At 38.4% G+C, this 16660-nt stretch overlaps 1 protein-coding gene across 1 annotated transcript in view; it reads left to right on the forward strand.

Moving 5' to 3' along the window:
• The window catches only part of LOC121949101 (general transcription factor IIF subunit 2-like), a 63611-nt gene extending 46958 nt beyond the window's left edge, over window positions 1–16653 (forward strand). The window contains exons 5-8 of the mRNA XM_042494701.2: window positions 4462–4543; window positions 9520–9619; window positions 10888–11031; window positions 13079–16653. Of these exons, the coding sequence (XP_042350635.2) occupies window positions 4462–4543; window positions 9520–9619; window positions 10888–11031; window positions 13079–13210 (458 nt within the window). The 3' untranslated portion in view covers window positions 13211–16653. The remainder of the gene's footprint in view (window positions 1–4461; window positions 4544–9519; window positions 9620–10887; window positions 11032–13078) is intronic.
• The last annotated feature ends 7 nt before the right edge of the window (window positions 16654–16660 follow it).

Here is a 16660-nt window from a genome sequence, read left to right on the forward strand (position 1 = left end):
AAACAAAAAACAAGAACCAGAGAAAAATAAACTTCCAGCACACGCCAGGATGCTCATGTTGACACTTACTTATTAATAGTTCACAGTTAAATGAAAGAAGGAGTGAACTAAGCGCCTCACCAGATTTGGTCAGAGCAAATCTGATGAAGCGATGTGCAAAACAAGCTGGAACTTTAATTTCCTTGATTCATTGTTAACCTGCACTGGCTGGCACCCAGGAGAGAGGCACAGCTGTGCTCAGGGCTTCTCCATTTTTTTGGATAACAAGAACCAGGTTAACATAGATAATGTTTCAGCAGACATGCTGCCAACAATTTAGCATTTTTGATATAATTTGTGAGTATTTGTTGTTGTTTTCCATTCATTAATTCAAAACACCCAAACACAGCAAACTGGCGAGATCATTTATCTCATTATTGCCTGTTCCTTTTTTTCTCATTTGACTTAATAACCAATCAGACCTGCCAATGGAAAGGGCATTCCAGTGCTCTTAATTCTGCTAAAAGGAGAGAGGCGGCTTCCTAGAGGAGTCTTGAGCAGGAAAATACAGCTGCACCCTGCAACGAGGTCAGCACACATCTTTTCATGAAATATATGTGAGTGATCGGATACTGCAGTTGATTGAATTGCTGTAAAGTCTCATCACCACAACACTGCAGTCTCATACCAGCATGGACTAACAAAAACAAAACCAACTCAGGTGTTTTAGTATTTCCAACTTCTAGACTTTGTTTTCTTATTGCCGATAGAATTAGTGCAGATAGGTTTACTGTGAACCTGTTTAACAAAAGAACCGTACGATTATTGTTCCATTTATATAGATGGAACAAGTCTTTTCACCAAACATAACTAAACATGACTAAAGTACTTCTTACTCATTTCTGGCATTCCAATTATAAATGATTAAATAATGGCTTAACAAACACAACTTCAGCAAATGGAGACATGAATAATGAATGACTACAAAATTCTTTGCTGCCAGTGAAATAGCTCATGTGCACACAGTGTCTGAGCAGTGAAGTACCCTTAAATTTAATTGCGGTTTGACCAACGTGTGGTTTGTTATGTTATCAATAAAACAAGGACAGCACGAGCAGTGGTGCCATGAACACTTGTTACAACCACATTATCTGCGGAAACACAGAGTACAGAACAAATGACAATGTAGAGCAACTGAAATTGACCAACGAGCGATCCTGCTGTGCCAGCGTCATCAGAAACCTACGTTGCTTCAGATGACGCTTGAGAGGGAAAGACGTCTTTTCCAAGTATCATATCTGTGCATTTCGCCCCCGCATCTAAGTGGGAGAGACGAAGATGAAAGGAAAAGATGCGAGTGAGGGAAGTGTGAAGACAAGGGAGAGAATTGGCACATATCCCCAGAGGTTTTACCAGACAGGAATTCACACCTGAGGTTCCGTAACTGTTTATGGAAATTGTAGAGAACGTTAAAATAAGTTTGACAGCCTCTCTGCCTCCTCCACAGGTCATTTGGACCTGTCAGTCTGTTCATTATCAATGCCTCGCTGCCTGTTTGTTGATCTGTAGCGCTCCCTGTAGACTTCCTTTCTCTGTTTGCCCTTTGAGTGTCTCTCTCTCTCCGCTGGTACTGTTAACTGGTGGGTGTGAAATGTAGCGGCTTCTCAGACCTTTTATGTATCCAGATACAAACAATGCCAAATCATACAACAATGCACAGTAGACCGAGCTGCTGCCAATATAACGCCAACGCTCACCAACTGGACTCATAATTTCCTGGACAGCCGATTCAAAATTTGCAAAGAAAAAAAAAACAATGACAGCGGCTCTCAGTACTGATTGGAGAGGAGCAGGAGAGGCATCAAATAGTTTCACAAAAAGGTTGTGGGTTGGATAGATGAATAATTGGATAAAGCACCTTATGAAAGAACAGCTTGAAAAAGAAATGCAGCAAATGAAAAGATCGTGTTCAAGGTAAATCAAAAATAGCTAAAAATGTCACATTGAGAGGAACTATGAATGAATTATGAAAGATAGTAGTGCAAGAAAAATTTATATCCTTCACTTAAGTGAAAATACTGACACACTATATAAAAATCCTCTATTAAAACTGTGCTGCATTTTAGATCCTACTGATGTTGAAATACGGTAGTATCATGTTTATTTCTGCCATTATTTTTACTCTGAATCTGATTAGGGCCAAAGCATGAACTGTGTTTTTGTCGTAAATGAAATGGCTTTTTTAGGGCTTTTAACCCAACATGAAGGGAGTTTTTTTTTTTTTTTTTTTGCTGCTATGTTCAGGCCGTTTTTCCTTTGAACAGCGTAGACATGGTGAGGCCTCAAATTTACATGTTTTGCCACCAAATAGGAGGTTGTTTATAACTCTATTGTATGTGACCCAATCTGCCCCAAACTTAATATGTTTGATAAGAGTCCTGGCCTAAACACAACTATATGACAGATTTAGTGTGCATAAAGACAAAAGCATGCTGATGAAGTGATCACATTTTATATCCAAAGGTCATTGTCACTGTGAAAATAATAATAATGTTCTGCAAAAACAATTCTATGATAATTATTTAAAACCATAACTCAGAAACTGAGGGGAATCATTTGTGCTGAACTGGTGACACTAATTCCACTTTTTTCCACATATAACATTTTGGTCTGAAAATTAACTAATAATAAAATACACTGCAGTAGAAGCGTAAAGTAGCAAGAAATACCTCAAGGTAGTACTACAGTACTTACTTTGCACTGATTGACTGGACCAGAACAGTTTGTTAGTTTTTTTATTGTCCTAATCAGGGTTGAATATAAACTTTTTTTTTTCCTATCTGCCGCTATGGCTGGTGGATTCCAAAATCTAATAGTCAATTTTTTTGTCTGGTGAGGGAAGCAAGTGTAGCAGCCACTCATTTCCAACCCTGGTCCTAATTTTACAACTTAGCACATTTGTTAAAACAAGAAAACCAGACATGATGACATATGCTGCCTTACATTCCACTTTATGCAGCTCTTTGTAGAAGAACCATTGACAGAAATTACAGCTACTTCAGTATTTATGTATGTATATATGAGCCTTTGCTTTACTGTGCTGACACTGTGTCAAAAGTGTTGGTTGTGATTGTGCTGCTGAACTGCATTGAATTATATAAAATATAATTTATTTGAACTTGTTTTTAAAATTATCAATAAAAACTATGATTAACTTTATGAATGTGGAAGTTATTACAAGACGGTAGGTGTGCAAGATAACCTCTTCAATGGATGCTAAGTATGCTAAGTTTCTATTAATAATGTGTTGTATAAAAATGTCCGAAAAATTATGAAAATTGCTCATCCCAAGTTATCAGAGTCCAAGGTGATGTTTTCATGTGGCTTGTTTTCCAAAACCTAAAGAATGTCAGTTTACAATGACATAAAACAGAGCACAGCAGCACATGGTATTAAAATGTCTGAAATCAATTTTTTGAAAGTCTTAATGTCATGTCATGTCATTGGAAGTAGGATTTTGTGAATTACTTGTTTTTCTGCTTTTTTTTCTGACAAACTGTAAAATCTCCAAAAATAATCTTTTTTTTTTTTTTCGAAATAATATAACCAACCCTGGTATATCTTAATCTCTGGGTATTAAAGCAGTGGAATAATTCCACATTGGTAGTAGAAATCACCAATTAAAATTTTTCTTAGCTTAACTGTAAAAAAAAAAAAAAGTTGATTCATAATTAACTAACATTCATCCCGAGTGGCATTAAAAAGGTCTTTAAAAAAAAAAGTATTCAAATTAATTTGCCTTGCTGTAGATACCCTGTTCACATTTGAGAAGAAACTAGACAATGAATCAACCACAGCTCCACAATGCTTCCTATAGCATAACGTTTGATGATTTAGAGGATGTTATGTTTTTGCTCAGAAATGCTGCACAATATGAGACCACACCCAGAACAGCAAGGAGTACGTTGGTGTTTATAGAAAAGCCTGAAGCGTGACAAGACGGTTGCACAGTTTACCTGCTTATGTATACCCTCCCGCTTTGTGTGTAGAGCCTCCACTGTGTGACCTTATGTGGAGTGACACTGTAGTTCCTCCTCAGTGGCTCTTCATAACAGTTTGGTAAACGGCCACGAAGTTCTGCAGAGAGGGCTGTCCTTCTGGCATTTGTGCCATCTCTGTCGGGCTCTGTTAGAATACGCACTGTGTTCTTAGTCTCTTCTGTGGCTAAGTACAAACAGTTGTGCCGATCTTAGATTCTTTAGCTATATTATTTTATATCCTCCTCTGGATTTTGCAGCAATTCTTTTTTACTGTTGTTAGTGAGTTGTTTTACTCAATGTGAAAAGTATATACAAGTTTCACACCAACAAAATGTGGAGTTTTACTTAAAGTTTTACCCTTTTTTTTCCCAACAAACTCCTTGCGTCTGTGTGCATGTGTCTGAATCATGATTGAGCAGCTGAGTCACTGTCTTTGTTGTAGATGAAATCAGTCTGGAGGGGATGGTGGTGCACAGAGCAGAATGTAGACCGGTCGTCAATGACAACTACATGAAGCTGAAGAAGTGAGTGAACTTTGAAATTGTTTAGCACACAAACACTGTAGTTTGAAAAGACTGAAATACGTCAAAACAAAGGTGAATTTTAATGTTTTTGTACCTCATTACTGCACTGACTTAGAATAATTGGATGCTGCAGAGAATGAACTGTAAATAGAAATGCAGCAAATTGATGTTTCAGTTATATATAGTCATATAACTTCCAGCATCAATTAAAAAAACCATAGCATCGGATGATAACATAATATTTGTGCAAAATATGTGGAAATGTAAACGCTAGAAAGCTCCCGGTGTCTTATGAAAACCTAACTCTAATTTTCGGTCCTACCCTCAAAAAACTCAATGATATGCCCTCGACTCAGTAACGGCCCTTCACAATGGAGCCACAAGGGGAAAGAGTTAAAAATCTTTAGGCCTTTGCACACAGTTGTTTTTTTCCCATGCATTTCTTAATCTGTCATCTAGAAAAAAAGATATTATGCACAGAAACCTTGCACACTGAGTCTGAATCATTTTATTGTTCTATTCATTGCAAAAATTTGCAATATGAGACAAATGTAAAAAATACATTTGCTCCCTTGCCTCGCTCCACTGCAGTTACCTTTCTGGCTGTCACCTCTCTCTTAGCCAGGTAAACATTCTTAACCTTGTCTCTCCCTGTGTCAGTCTGGACTTTACCCAAATTATTTCAATCCACCACAGTCTAGTTGGGCCATACAAGGATCAGCTGTTTAGCTGAAAATGTCAGCAGCCAATCAGGGACTGCGTAATAGCAGATGACGTAGCATGCATACTGCTGCTTTCAAAACAGTAACGGCGGCTCGAGCAGCAAGAATTGTTAACTTTAGCATCGGCACAGTAAGCATAGTGATAAGTGAAGTTAAATCAGTAATAGAGTCAAAAACAACAATTAAATGAACAAGATGATGCAGTCGTGGAGTTTCTCAGAGGAAAAGACTTTGCCACCTTTTTTCCCACTGGATTTGGCAAAACGTTTGATTTACTAACTGGCTCTGTTGGTGATGAAGAAAATGTTCTCTGGTACACATACATGTGTACTGTTATTTTGCCACTGATTGCTCCAATGGAGGAGCAGATACAAGGGACTTCAAACATGGGGATCACGGCCATGCAGATCAGCGTTCACAATACTTAACACATACAACAAGGTTGCTAGTAGCAGCCATGTTGCATGTCTATGTCAACACCAGGCCTTCAGGTAATGCGCCAGGCTTGGAACCAGCTTTCATATGGGCCAAACAGGGGTACTGCTGTTTCCAGGGTTCATCACATGATGACATTCGGCCCGAAAAAACTTTTTCCCATTGACTTAAATTGGGAAAGAGACATCTGTAAATCAGTGGCTACATTTTTTTGGTGGGACAACCCCTGTGAAATGAATTGCTTCTCTCAAGATTTTATCCATTCAGTCTGAAAGAGCTGCAAGATTAAATTATTTGATCCCCATCATAAACTGTATAAAAGGATGGTCAACTATTCCCTGCTCACCCCCGCTATGCTTAAGCGAAGCCATAATATCTCGGATATGGCCGCTGCCATCTGGCACTGGCAACATCATTCAGAGCCGGAGTCTGCACAGTAGCAATCTCCATGGTGAGGTAGTTCCCACCGATACGACCATATGACCAAACTTATTTATTTATTTATTTATTATTTAGCACATGTTAAAAGTCAACATTACAATTATCATAAAAAAATGGGAAATATGCAAGGAGGTCCTAAAAACCCTCAAGGGGCTTGACAAGAGGACCACCCTAGATCAACATTAAATTGGACATTGTCATATGCATGAAAATATAAAATCACTCTAAAGTTCACACACTGACACACACACACACACAGATCAGGTGGGTATTATTGATACAGCAAGAAATTCTTTACAGATTTTTTAAATGATTCATCAGAAGGTTTGACAAGGTGGGGAGGACGTGAATTCCGTAACTTGAGCAGTGCCACTGAACACGAGCACACACATTGACTTGCACAGCTGTCTGTCATGGCAGAAAATTCCATTTTTTATTAAATAAGGTAAAACATTAAAACCAAACTCATCAGAAAAGCAAACACTTGAACCAGTCTGAGGATGATATGAGCTACCTTAAATTACAGAAACCATCTTTGGGAAAAATTTATTTGGTGTGTATTTTGAGTTTTTAGTTTGGCCGATGTCCCATCAACTAATATGGAGAAGGCAGAAGAAGGTAAAGATAGATTTATTAGTCACTTTTTAAAACAAAGTTTAAAAGATGAAATTACATTTGTCCTTGATCCAGCTATATATTGGGACTTGAGGAATAAGTTGATTAGAATCAGCAGCTACCATGAAGATTCACGCTGGTTACTTGGGCATGTTGCTGCTGGTGGCATCATTCAACTCCTGCAGTGCATTTTTTGAATTTGCATCAGAGTCTTGTTTCCTTATGGCTCCCAACAAGGTCCACCCATCCAGTGCAACAGCTTGATCCAGGATGTTAGGGGTTAAACATGTCTTTGTGAAGATGTGCGCAGAGCAGTCTCTGCTCTCCCGTTGCTGAGTGAGCCTCAATCACATCTCATCCACTTTTTTCTCCTGCAAGTGGACATTAGCCAGAAGAAGGCTTGGTAGAGGAACAGCTCTCGATCCAAGTCGGGTCAGCCTGATGCCGGCTCTCCTCCCTCTCTTTGTCTGGCGCTTTCGGTTTCATTTCTCCCCTTTGGTCTGACCGACCGCTCGGTGTCTGCCGTTTGTGGGGATCCTCTCACAGTCTGCTGCATTCAGTCCAAGCCCCACACTTTCTCTGATGTTGAGAAGTGCTTCTCTATCGTATATCGTAGAAAAGTCATGCTTCAGCAAAAGCGCGGGCATCATGACCTGTACTGCAGCCAGTCACCAGGGGGTAATCAAGATGTTTTGGCTTTACTTTGGGGGAGCTCTCATGTCGTCTTTATATACAGTCTCCGATCCCCATTCAAGCTAGCGGAGTGCTAAACTAGAGGTCAGCCGCATTGCCCCAAGCAGAGTCGATCAGCCGAGTAATTTTATATACGTGGCTGTTGAGCCATTTTGGCTTCATGCCCCACTGAACAACTCTCATAGGAATGAACGAGCCCTGCTGCCGATGCTGTATCCAGGTCTTTTCAGACATCCATGGTTTAGACTTCTGTTGTTTGCAAAGCATTCCTTGAATTTTCTTCTACAGCTTCGTTTGGAGTCTGCATCTGAAAACGCTCCCTTTGGAGAGCCACCTGGAGGGCTGGATGAGCATTACCCACCCATCCCCTCAAAAAAAACAAGACACCCTTACTTACACAGTGGGACTCAAAATTTAGTGGTAGGGCCAAAGTATATATTCATTCCATGTCACGGTATCTCTTTCACAGTAAAGGATCGCACAGGTTGCCAAAGATATTCTTTTTGTTCATGGAATAATGAACACACAAATGTCAGGGCAGTGTTTGTGCTTGTTTTTTTCACCCCTGGACAAAATCTATTCAAGTGTTGCAATTTAATTCCAGCAGGAGTTGAAAAGTTTGACATGCTGACCGGGGCATCGCTGCAACTGTTAATTTGTGTACACTAAACACTCGAGGCCTCTCTGCCTTTTTAAATAATCTCTGTCTCCTCTTCATGGAATCTGTTGTTCCAGCTAGTTAGTGCATGGTATTGCTATAGCAACTGCATCACTGTGACAGATGCACTGCTACAATACAACCCAAGGCAAACCCACAACACAGTTTGCTTTAGTGTGTTAGACCGTTATGTGTCAGACACAGAATCAGCAAGACACATCACAGGAAAGCACTTAGAGTACATAACTGACGTGCGAAGAAATGCTCCTTCCTGACCCTCGCTAACACTTTACTGTCATCTGTCGTCAAAAAACAAATATCTGTTCTTATCATATGGCTGGGATTCTCCTTCATTGTGTCAGAATGGTACCACTGTCTGCTTTAGAGTACAATCTGAACTGTGCAGTTTTATTTCATTTTTGACTTGACAAGTCCTCACTTTTCACTACAGTTTTGCAGTTTCTCATTTTGATGGCAGCTGACAAATGGCCCTCCATCATTGCAATCTACGCAACATGCAGGACATTATGTTGTCATGGCCATACGTGTGTGTGTGTGTCTGTGTGTGTGTGTGTGTGTGTGTGTGTGTGTGTGTGTGTGTGTGTGTGTGTGTGTGTGTGTGTGTGTGTGTGTGTGTGTGTGTGTGTGTGTGTGTGTGTGTGTGAGTGTTTTAGCACAGACCTCACTGCAGGCCCCTACTGTAGTTAAAGTGATTATATGGAGCACTTGCCACATAAATATGCATACTGGAGAGAAAAAACAAAAACATAAAACTGCTTAAAGATATAAAATTCCAATATATATGTCATTTAGAGAGAGTTACTTTTGTGTTTTTCTTCACAGGTTGTTATTATTTTGGATTTTTTTTGTTATTCAGTTGGAATGCTATGAGTTTTAAATTTGCATTTCTGAACATAAACAATATGAAATATGACTCATCTACAAAGACATAAGATAAAATATTTAAAAAGTATGTTGATAGAAATAGTTTGTAATGCCTCAGCCTGTTTTACTAATAACTTAATTAGCATAGCTTTTTATGTTTAATATATCTTTATGAATATATCATGGTAATTATGACACAACATCAGGCAGCAGCAGTGCAGTTCATAATGTCTTTAACATTTCTTTTAGGCTTGTAATCTTCCCTGTTTGTGTCACCAGAAATTTAGTTATATGTTATATGTATATGTGTATAATATGTGTTTAATATTCAGCCATGTCAAGATGAACAGTAAATAAATAGAAAGCAGAGCAGCTGCTATTACTTATTTGGTTAGTTTAACCTCAAGGTGCTGACAGTTGTCTCTGTGCCGACAGGCACATCTGTCAGCAGACATCAAGTCAGATCACGGAAACACAAAGCAAACTTTATCTTTCTTTTTGTGTGTGTGTGTGTGTGTGTGTGTCAGGCTGCAGATCGAAGAGTCCACCAAGCCACAGCGTTTGTCGCAGCAGCTGGAGAGAGCCGTCACTACCATCTTCAAGCCTGTTGCCAACCACGATTTCAATGTGAGAATTAATATCAGGAAGGGTGGATATTTTTATGTGTGTGTAACCAGTTTGATCTAAAACATGCTATGACCCATTTGATAAAGTGATATTGTTACAAATGGTCTTAAGTAGGAAGTACAAAACCAGTATAGTAACCACTACAGTAATGAAGGTTGTTGCAGGGCTGCCCTGCATGTATAGCAAGTTAAAAGAAATCTAAAGGTCTCATTAATCATTTATTGTATGTCACACGACTGTCTGAATCAGCGACTGAACGTCAAAAGTTGAACTGTAAATTATCACCATACACATGTAATATCATGTTATTAGCAATCTTTTTAAAATGTATTTTTTTAAGGTGCACTCTACCAATTTTAGACATTAATTTCAGTTTAGTAATCACAGAGAGTGTTCAATCTGGGAAAACATATGTATGTATGTATGTATGTGTGTATGTGTGTGTCATGCTTAAAGCTGAGACAGTTAGCTGATTAACTGATTACTCAATTGATAAAAAAATAATATGGCAACTGGTTTTACAATCAATCTTGGCGTCATTCTGGGAGACACGTGGAAGAGGATCTGTGCGTATGTAAATATAAGCAGCTTATTCTAAGTTAATGAAATAAGATTCTTATTTTCAGGTGATAACACACTAATGAAAACATAGTTATGAACACTATATACCGTTTCTGCCAATAGATGCCTCTAAATCCTGCACATTGGACCTTTAATGAAAATGCAATACTCATTTGCCAGACTAAACTTTCAATGTGCAAAAACACTCTGCACAGTTTATTGCAAGTACAAATAAAATACTTTAACCAGTTAAAAAAAAATGTTGAGTAAATTTTAACGTAATGTATAAGTTTTGAAAAGTACAAATAAATATTAACTATAAATCTATCTTAGGGGTCATAACTTTACATTGAGACACAAACATACTGTGTAATGAAAAGACCCTACAGAGAAAAAGGAAAGGATTTACATTTCTTTTCTCTGTAGGGAATGTTGTCAGCCACTTACAATAACAACTGAGGTTAAAGGTTGCAAAAACAAGCACTTTTTAGGGGACAAACATTGACAGAGCAAATATGTTCCGAGTAGTTACATTTCAGCTGCAGCACTTCTTCTCAGAACTGGACAGATTTTTAAAAACTGTTGTTTCTATCAGTCCAGAAAAGGGTCCAAAAATATAAAATAAAATAAAATATCAAAGTTTTATTACAAGTGTAATTATTAATAATAGTAATATCAGAAGTAATAACATTGACCCTGCATCTCAGGTGGAGCATGAGAGGAAGAAGAAGTCAGAGGGGAAGATGGTAAGGGCTGAGCGGCAGGTTGTGTTGGACATGCTCTTCTCTGCCTTCGAGAAGCACCAGTATTACAACATTAAGGACTTGGTGGACATCACCAAACAACCTGTGGTGAGCAGCACAAACACAGACACACACATGCACACAATCACACGTAAAAATATAGCTTGAAAAAAGACACATACACACAAAAAAAACAATACACCTGCCCACTATCCACCTTGCTTTGTTAAATTTGAACAAATCGCCCACGGCACGACGTTCATGCCTGTTCACACTATCTTTTGTGGCTGAAATTTGAGCCAGCATGCGCGTGCGCACACACACACACACACACACACACACACACACACACAAACATGAGATGAATCGATACAGTGCAGTGGATCCGTTCCAGCTTGCAGAGAACAGCATTGTGTAGGTGCTGATGAGACCTTGAGGTCCTCCTCTCCCTCTGATTGCATCTGATTGCATAACCATCGGCTGAGTAGGAGTCAAACGCCGCAATACACTCCACACCATCATTTCTCTCCTAAAGCACTTGGCTAACACTCAAATTAAGTGAACTAAAGTAACCGAAATACCCATTATGAAAAGTCTTGAATCATATCACTGGTAGTCGTCAGGTGCAGTGGACACGTCTTTACAAGCTCAACGGAGACACCCAGTGGTCATTGGACTGTATGGTCTCTCACAGAGCACAACTGAATGGTGTTTTACATCACCTGCTAAGAAATAGGACTTTAGGTTTGTGTTGGATTTATCTCTGTTCATGAAACTAAATGTTACTGCCACTACAGAAATTAAAGGTCTAAGCAGGTTTAAATGAGAAACAAAGCTTTGTGTGAGTACGTGTTGCAGGGAAACCACCAGTTAGTGTAACAGTAGTCTAAAATTGGTCAGGCATTTTAATCAGTATTATACTCTCCCTCAGACTAAATATGAAGCTATAGCCATCAGCTGGTTAGCTTAGTTTAGCACAAAGACTGCTAATGGGCAGAAAATGTCAGCCAAGACATAATCTGGCCTGTATGTATTGAGTTTTTCCAAAAGACAATGCAGTTAGTTATGCATGGTTTGGTTGCATATAACAACAGGATGCATTGATTTAACTGATTAACGTTAATGTAAAAAGTTGAAAGAAACAAAAAAGCTGCTCTATGCGTTCCCTCTTTTACAATGAGGTATTCATTTTTATCATTTTAAGTTCAAGTTTTTACAATAAACATGCTCTGCTGTGGGCATGCTGCTTCAGATGTGTCACATCATGACCATGTTCCATGTATTTGAACTGTTAAAAAAAAGTATATCTGATTAAAATATTACTGTGTAGGGAGGAATAATTACATAACCTCTGGCAAACCACATTATGTCATTTTTTAAACACTTTGCCTTTTGTACGGATTAAAACCTCTAAGTTGTAATGAGTTAGAGATGCTAGGAGGATTTTGTCACCTTTTGGAGTGGTGGAATAAGAATTTAGGTCTTCTACTTGTAACGTAAAAGTAGAAATCCAAGTGCAGCATTAAATTAAGCATTTATTGAAGTAAAAGTACAGTAGTGCTACATTTTACTAACCTTATTGCTGGCCTGTCACTGACGTCAAACATGACACACACAAACACATACACAGAAAAGTACATGCTTGTCAGCTGCACAGCTGTGTGCACAGCTGTGCTCTACTGGCAATGGGAAAGACATTCATAGCCTTTATTTTAGCGGGTCTACCTTATTTACTCACTCATGATTTACCAAAATTAAAACAGTTCCCTAAAGCAATAGTTAAACATATTTTAGCAAAAACTATTACTTTGGGGCGCCCAGTGGCTTAGTGGATAGAGCGGGTGCCCCATGTATGGAGGCTGTGTCTTTGCCGCAGCGGCCTCGAGTTTGATTCTAACCTCAGCCCTTTGCTGCATGTCATCCCCTCTCTCTCTCTCTTCCCCTTTCACGCTTAACCTGTCCTATGTAATAAAGGCATAAAAAGCCCAAAAAGTAATCTTTAAAAAAAAAAAAAAAAACTATCTCCACTGGAACACCATAGACACAGGGTATGCCTGATGCATAGTAACACATTTAACAGCCATAGAGAAATAAATGTCAAATAGGAGATACAGGTGGTTTGTTGCAGTCTGTTAATCTCAGCCTGTTTCTCCAGACCTACCTGAAAGAAATCATGAGGGAAATTGGGATGTACAACAGCAAGGGAGCCCACAAAAGCACCTGGGAGCTGAAGCCAGAGTACCGACACTACCAGTCTGCTGAGGAAGAGGAGATGCAGACGGTGTAGTTCCTGTTGGCTCCTCTCAGCCTGCTCACGGACGTTAAGTCTCATCTCACAGGAGAGAATACAGATACACATTTCAGGTCTTTCAGTGACTTTCTAAATATAGGTGTTAGAAAGAAAATATTGTTTATGGGATATGCAAGCAGGAGTAATGTTTTTGAGTTCATAATTTTAAGTTAAGATTATCATTTGGTGGAAATGTCTGCTATGCAGTGGCTAGTACAGTTTTATAAAAATCCACTGTGAAGGATTTAGGGGGATATATTGGCAGAAATAATTTAATAAAATTTAATAAGATTATCTTCTTTTGTGTATATTTCACCTGAAAATTAGAATAGTTGTGTTTTTGCTACCATAGAAAGATGCTCACAATGAGCAGGTCCTTGTTTATCGAGATAGTTGCACCGCCATGTTTCTACAGTAACCCAGATCGGACAGACCAAACACTTGTTGTAAAGAGGGAGACCTCTGTGGATAATCTGGCACGCAGTACAAACCCCAAAACATCTAAGTTATGTAAACACACACTTGATAATAAGAGAAATATATATATATAAATGATATAGTTTTGCTGTAGTTGAGCCAGGACCCCCTTTACTCCAATTCATCTATAATGTTTCTGGATTCTTCATTGTTGAGCCATGCGTAAAAAACAGTGTTTTCTTTACAAATTCAATGTAACAGGGTAATTAATATACAAATGACCAGATTTTGGGTGAAGTATTCCTTTAACATAAAATAATATACATATTGTTAACAGATTTCAGTTAAAGTTTTTAAAGTGGAGAAATGAAGAACAGTTGGCTGTCTCGAAGTGGAAGGTGGGACTAAAATGCAAATAGTGTATTCAAATATGTTTCGAAGTGATTTGTTGAATGCAAGACCTGATATTCTCCTTTTTAAGTTGATCTCTAGAAGACATCTAAGATTGAAGCTGTTAGCTGTGTCTTTATTAATGTATTCAGACCTTTGGTGGAGTACAGTTACCTTGTGATTGGTAGAATTCAGTAAGTCAGAGATATTCAAGCTTAAAACTTTTTGAATTTTTTGTAGTCTCCCTGAACCTTCAGTGGCTGAACAGGCAGCTGTGTGACAGTAGTCGACTGACTTGACATGTATGATTAAATTTGTATTGGTACCAGTAATGTGTCCAGTACAGCCGGCAGCAACCACACACTGCATGTGTGTGTAGCAGGTAAAAAAATACCCTGCCCCACCTATGTGACGTGTCACTTCGACGCCCTTTGTATTTCGGCTGTTACAGTAGGTGTGTCATAGGGAGAACCGGTTTTTCTCTGTTCCAGCAGTTACTGCAACACGTTGCTTTAATCAAAGATTTTATTAGTCATGCCTGTGTCTGACACGTCTGCTGTAAAGAGGCTCTACTCAGCTTTAGTTTTACTTTATTTTACTGTTTTGGTTATGTGTGCTTCCCAGTTTGGGATCCACTGATTTTGAAAAATCCTATCATAGTAAACATTGTGGGTTTTTTTGGTCAATTATAGTTTATTTGTAAAGCTTTTCTAGCTTCTCCTGCCTAAAAAGTTGGAAAAACCACAGACTTAAAAAAAAATAGTGTACATTCAAAATGGACAGCAGCAATGAATTGTATGATTTAGTGTTGGAACAACAGCTGTAGCTGATTAAATCCTTTTGGCTTGTTCGTTCAACAAGTATAGTGCAAGTATGAACATGTGCTTTGCGACAGCATTTATGTTTTCATGTATTCCAAGGAATAAGACACCCTCCGCTGTCAGGGAATTTTAACAGCCACAGTGAATCAGAGAAAACAAAGATTAAAGTGCAAAATAACTGAAAACCCATTTGGCCTCTTGTTACTATAGCAACTGAAGATATACTTAAACTATATTTACAATAAATCTCACAGGGCAGAAACCAGCTGCTGCTCTCTGTTTTTAGTAGTTGAAACATGTTGAGTGTCACTCAAAACATGTAATGTCACAGATGTAATATAAATGAAAGCAGCACAAGATTTGTGATGTTGCTCCAAGTGTATAAACTATTTTTATTTAATATTTCGTACTGACAGAATTGAAAAAAGAGCTGACGCCATTTCTGTCAGTGACACTAACCACTCACATGTTAGCTGCCAAAAGCCAAAGATCAGCATTTTGATTTAAGCTTGACAGTCAGAGTAAGGGAAAGGGTTCTAGTAGACACATCAGGTAACATAAGAAATACATGTGGTGTGCTCGTACAGTACAATCATTAGTTGTTGTGTTCTGATGTGTTCACTGAACCTATTCACGAGTCTTCTTCATGCTTCCTTGTTTAAACAACTTTAAATTCTAGGGGATTGATCAACCGACATGACTTAGTACAATTAGTTGCACTCATTTCTCTGTGCTGATATTCATTAAAGCAGCATATCTGATTCCTTTCTGTAACATACACTGAAAGGTCAGGGGTTACATTTTATTAAGCACTAGGTGTCATGTTTTTGTCATAATGAAATTTGGTTTATGCAAGATGAAACTAAAGTGACAATGTCATTATAACATGAACTCAGTATACAGAAAAGTGTGTAAAGTCCTGATAAATGGGTCACTGAAACACGTAAATTAAAGATCGGCATTTGTGTCAGTATCAGAGGGGCCACACATCTGCAGCAGCACCATTTAAAAGAGATTACTTTCCACGCATTCAAGTAATTTCACTGTGCTCTGTGGTAATATGTACAATTTAAAGGGACATCTGGGTTTTTTTTCAAGTAGGTTGTATGAGGTATTTATCCATAGTCAGCGTATTACCTACAGCAGATGGTGATGGACACGCCCCAGTTTAAAGAGGCAGGCAAGAGTACCGCAGTAGAAACTAAGCAATTTACTACTGTAGAGCAGTCAGCAGCAAAATGTATTTTAGCCACTGAAAAAAATCAGTGTGAGTTTAAGTATGCCCTTCACTGCATTACCTTGCCATCAAACAACTCCTTTGTCATTTTACCTCACATTTCATTTTGGTGAATCTGAACTAACCCTTTAAAACACCAAAATCATACAATAACACAAACTAATTGATCAAAGCAGCAGTAGACCAGCAACTCCCATGTCTGTGAGGTAAAATGATCTATTCTGTCAAAGATGTCAGATGGCTTTGAATAAAAGCAAAGATAATAGCTTAAATTCTTCATCGGACATAGCTGTCTCACGACAAGATAAAGAATGTAATATTCTAAATATAGAGCGTGATATTGATTTTTTATGTTTTTAAAGCTAAAATATGTTTTGCTGCAGCCCTTGTCCTCAGCAGTGCATTGCTTTGCTTCTCTAAACTGGGGGCATGCCAACTGCTCTCTACTGCAATTAATATACTGACTATGGAAAAATATTTCATACAAACCCACTTCCAAAAAGTGAACTATTCCTGTAATTCAACCCAACACCTGTGTGTTTGAACGTAGCCCGGGAAAATGTACAGGCTTAATGAACATCT

The sequence above is a fragment of the Plectropomus leopardus genome, chromosome 10 (assembly GCF_026936395.1).
Source record: "Plectropomus leopardus strain MGB_pleo_1.0 chromosome 10, ASM2693639v1, whole genome shotgun sequence".
Lineage (NCBI taxonomy): Eukaryota > Metazoa > Chordata > Actinopteri > Perciformes > Serranidae > Plectropomus > Plectropomus leopardus.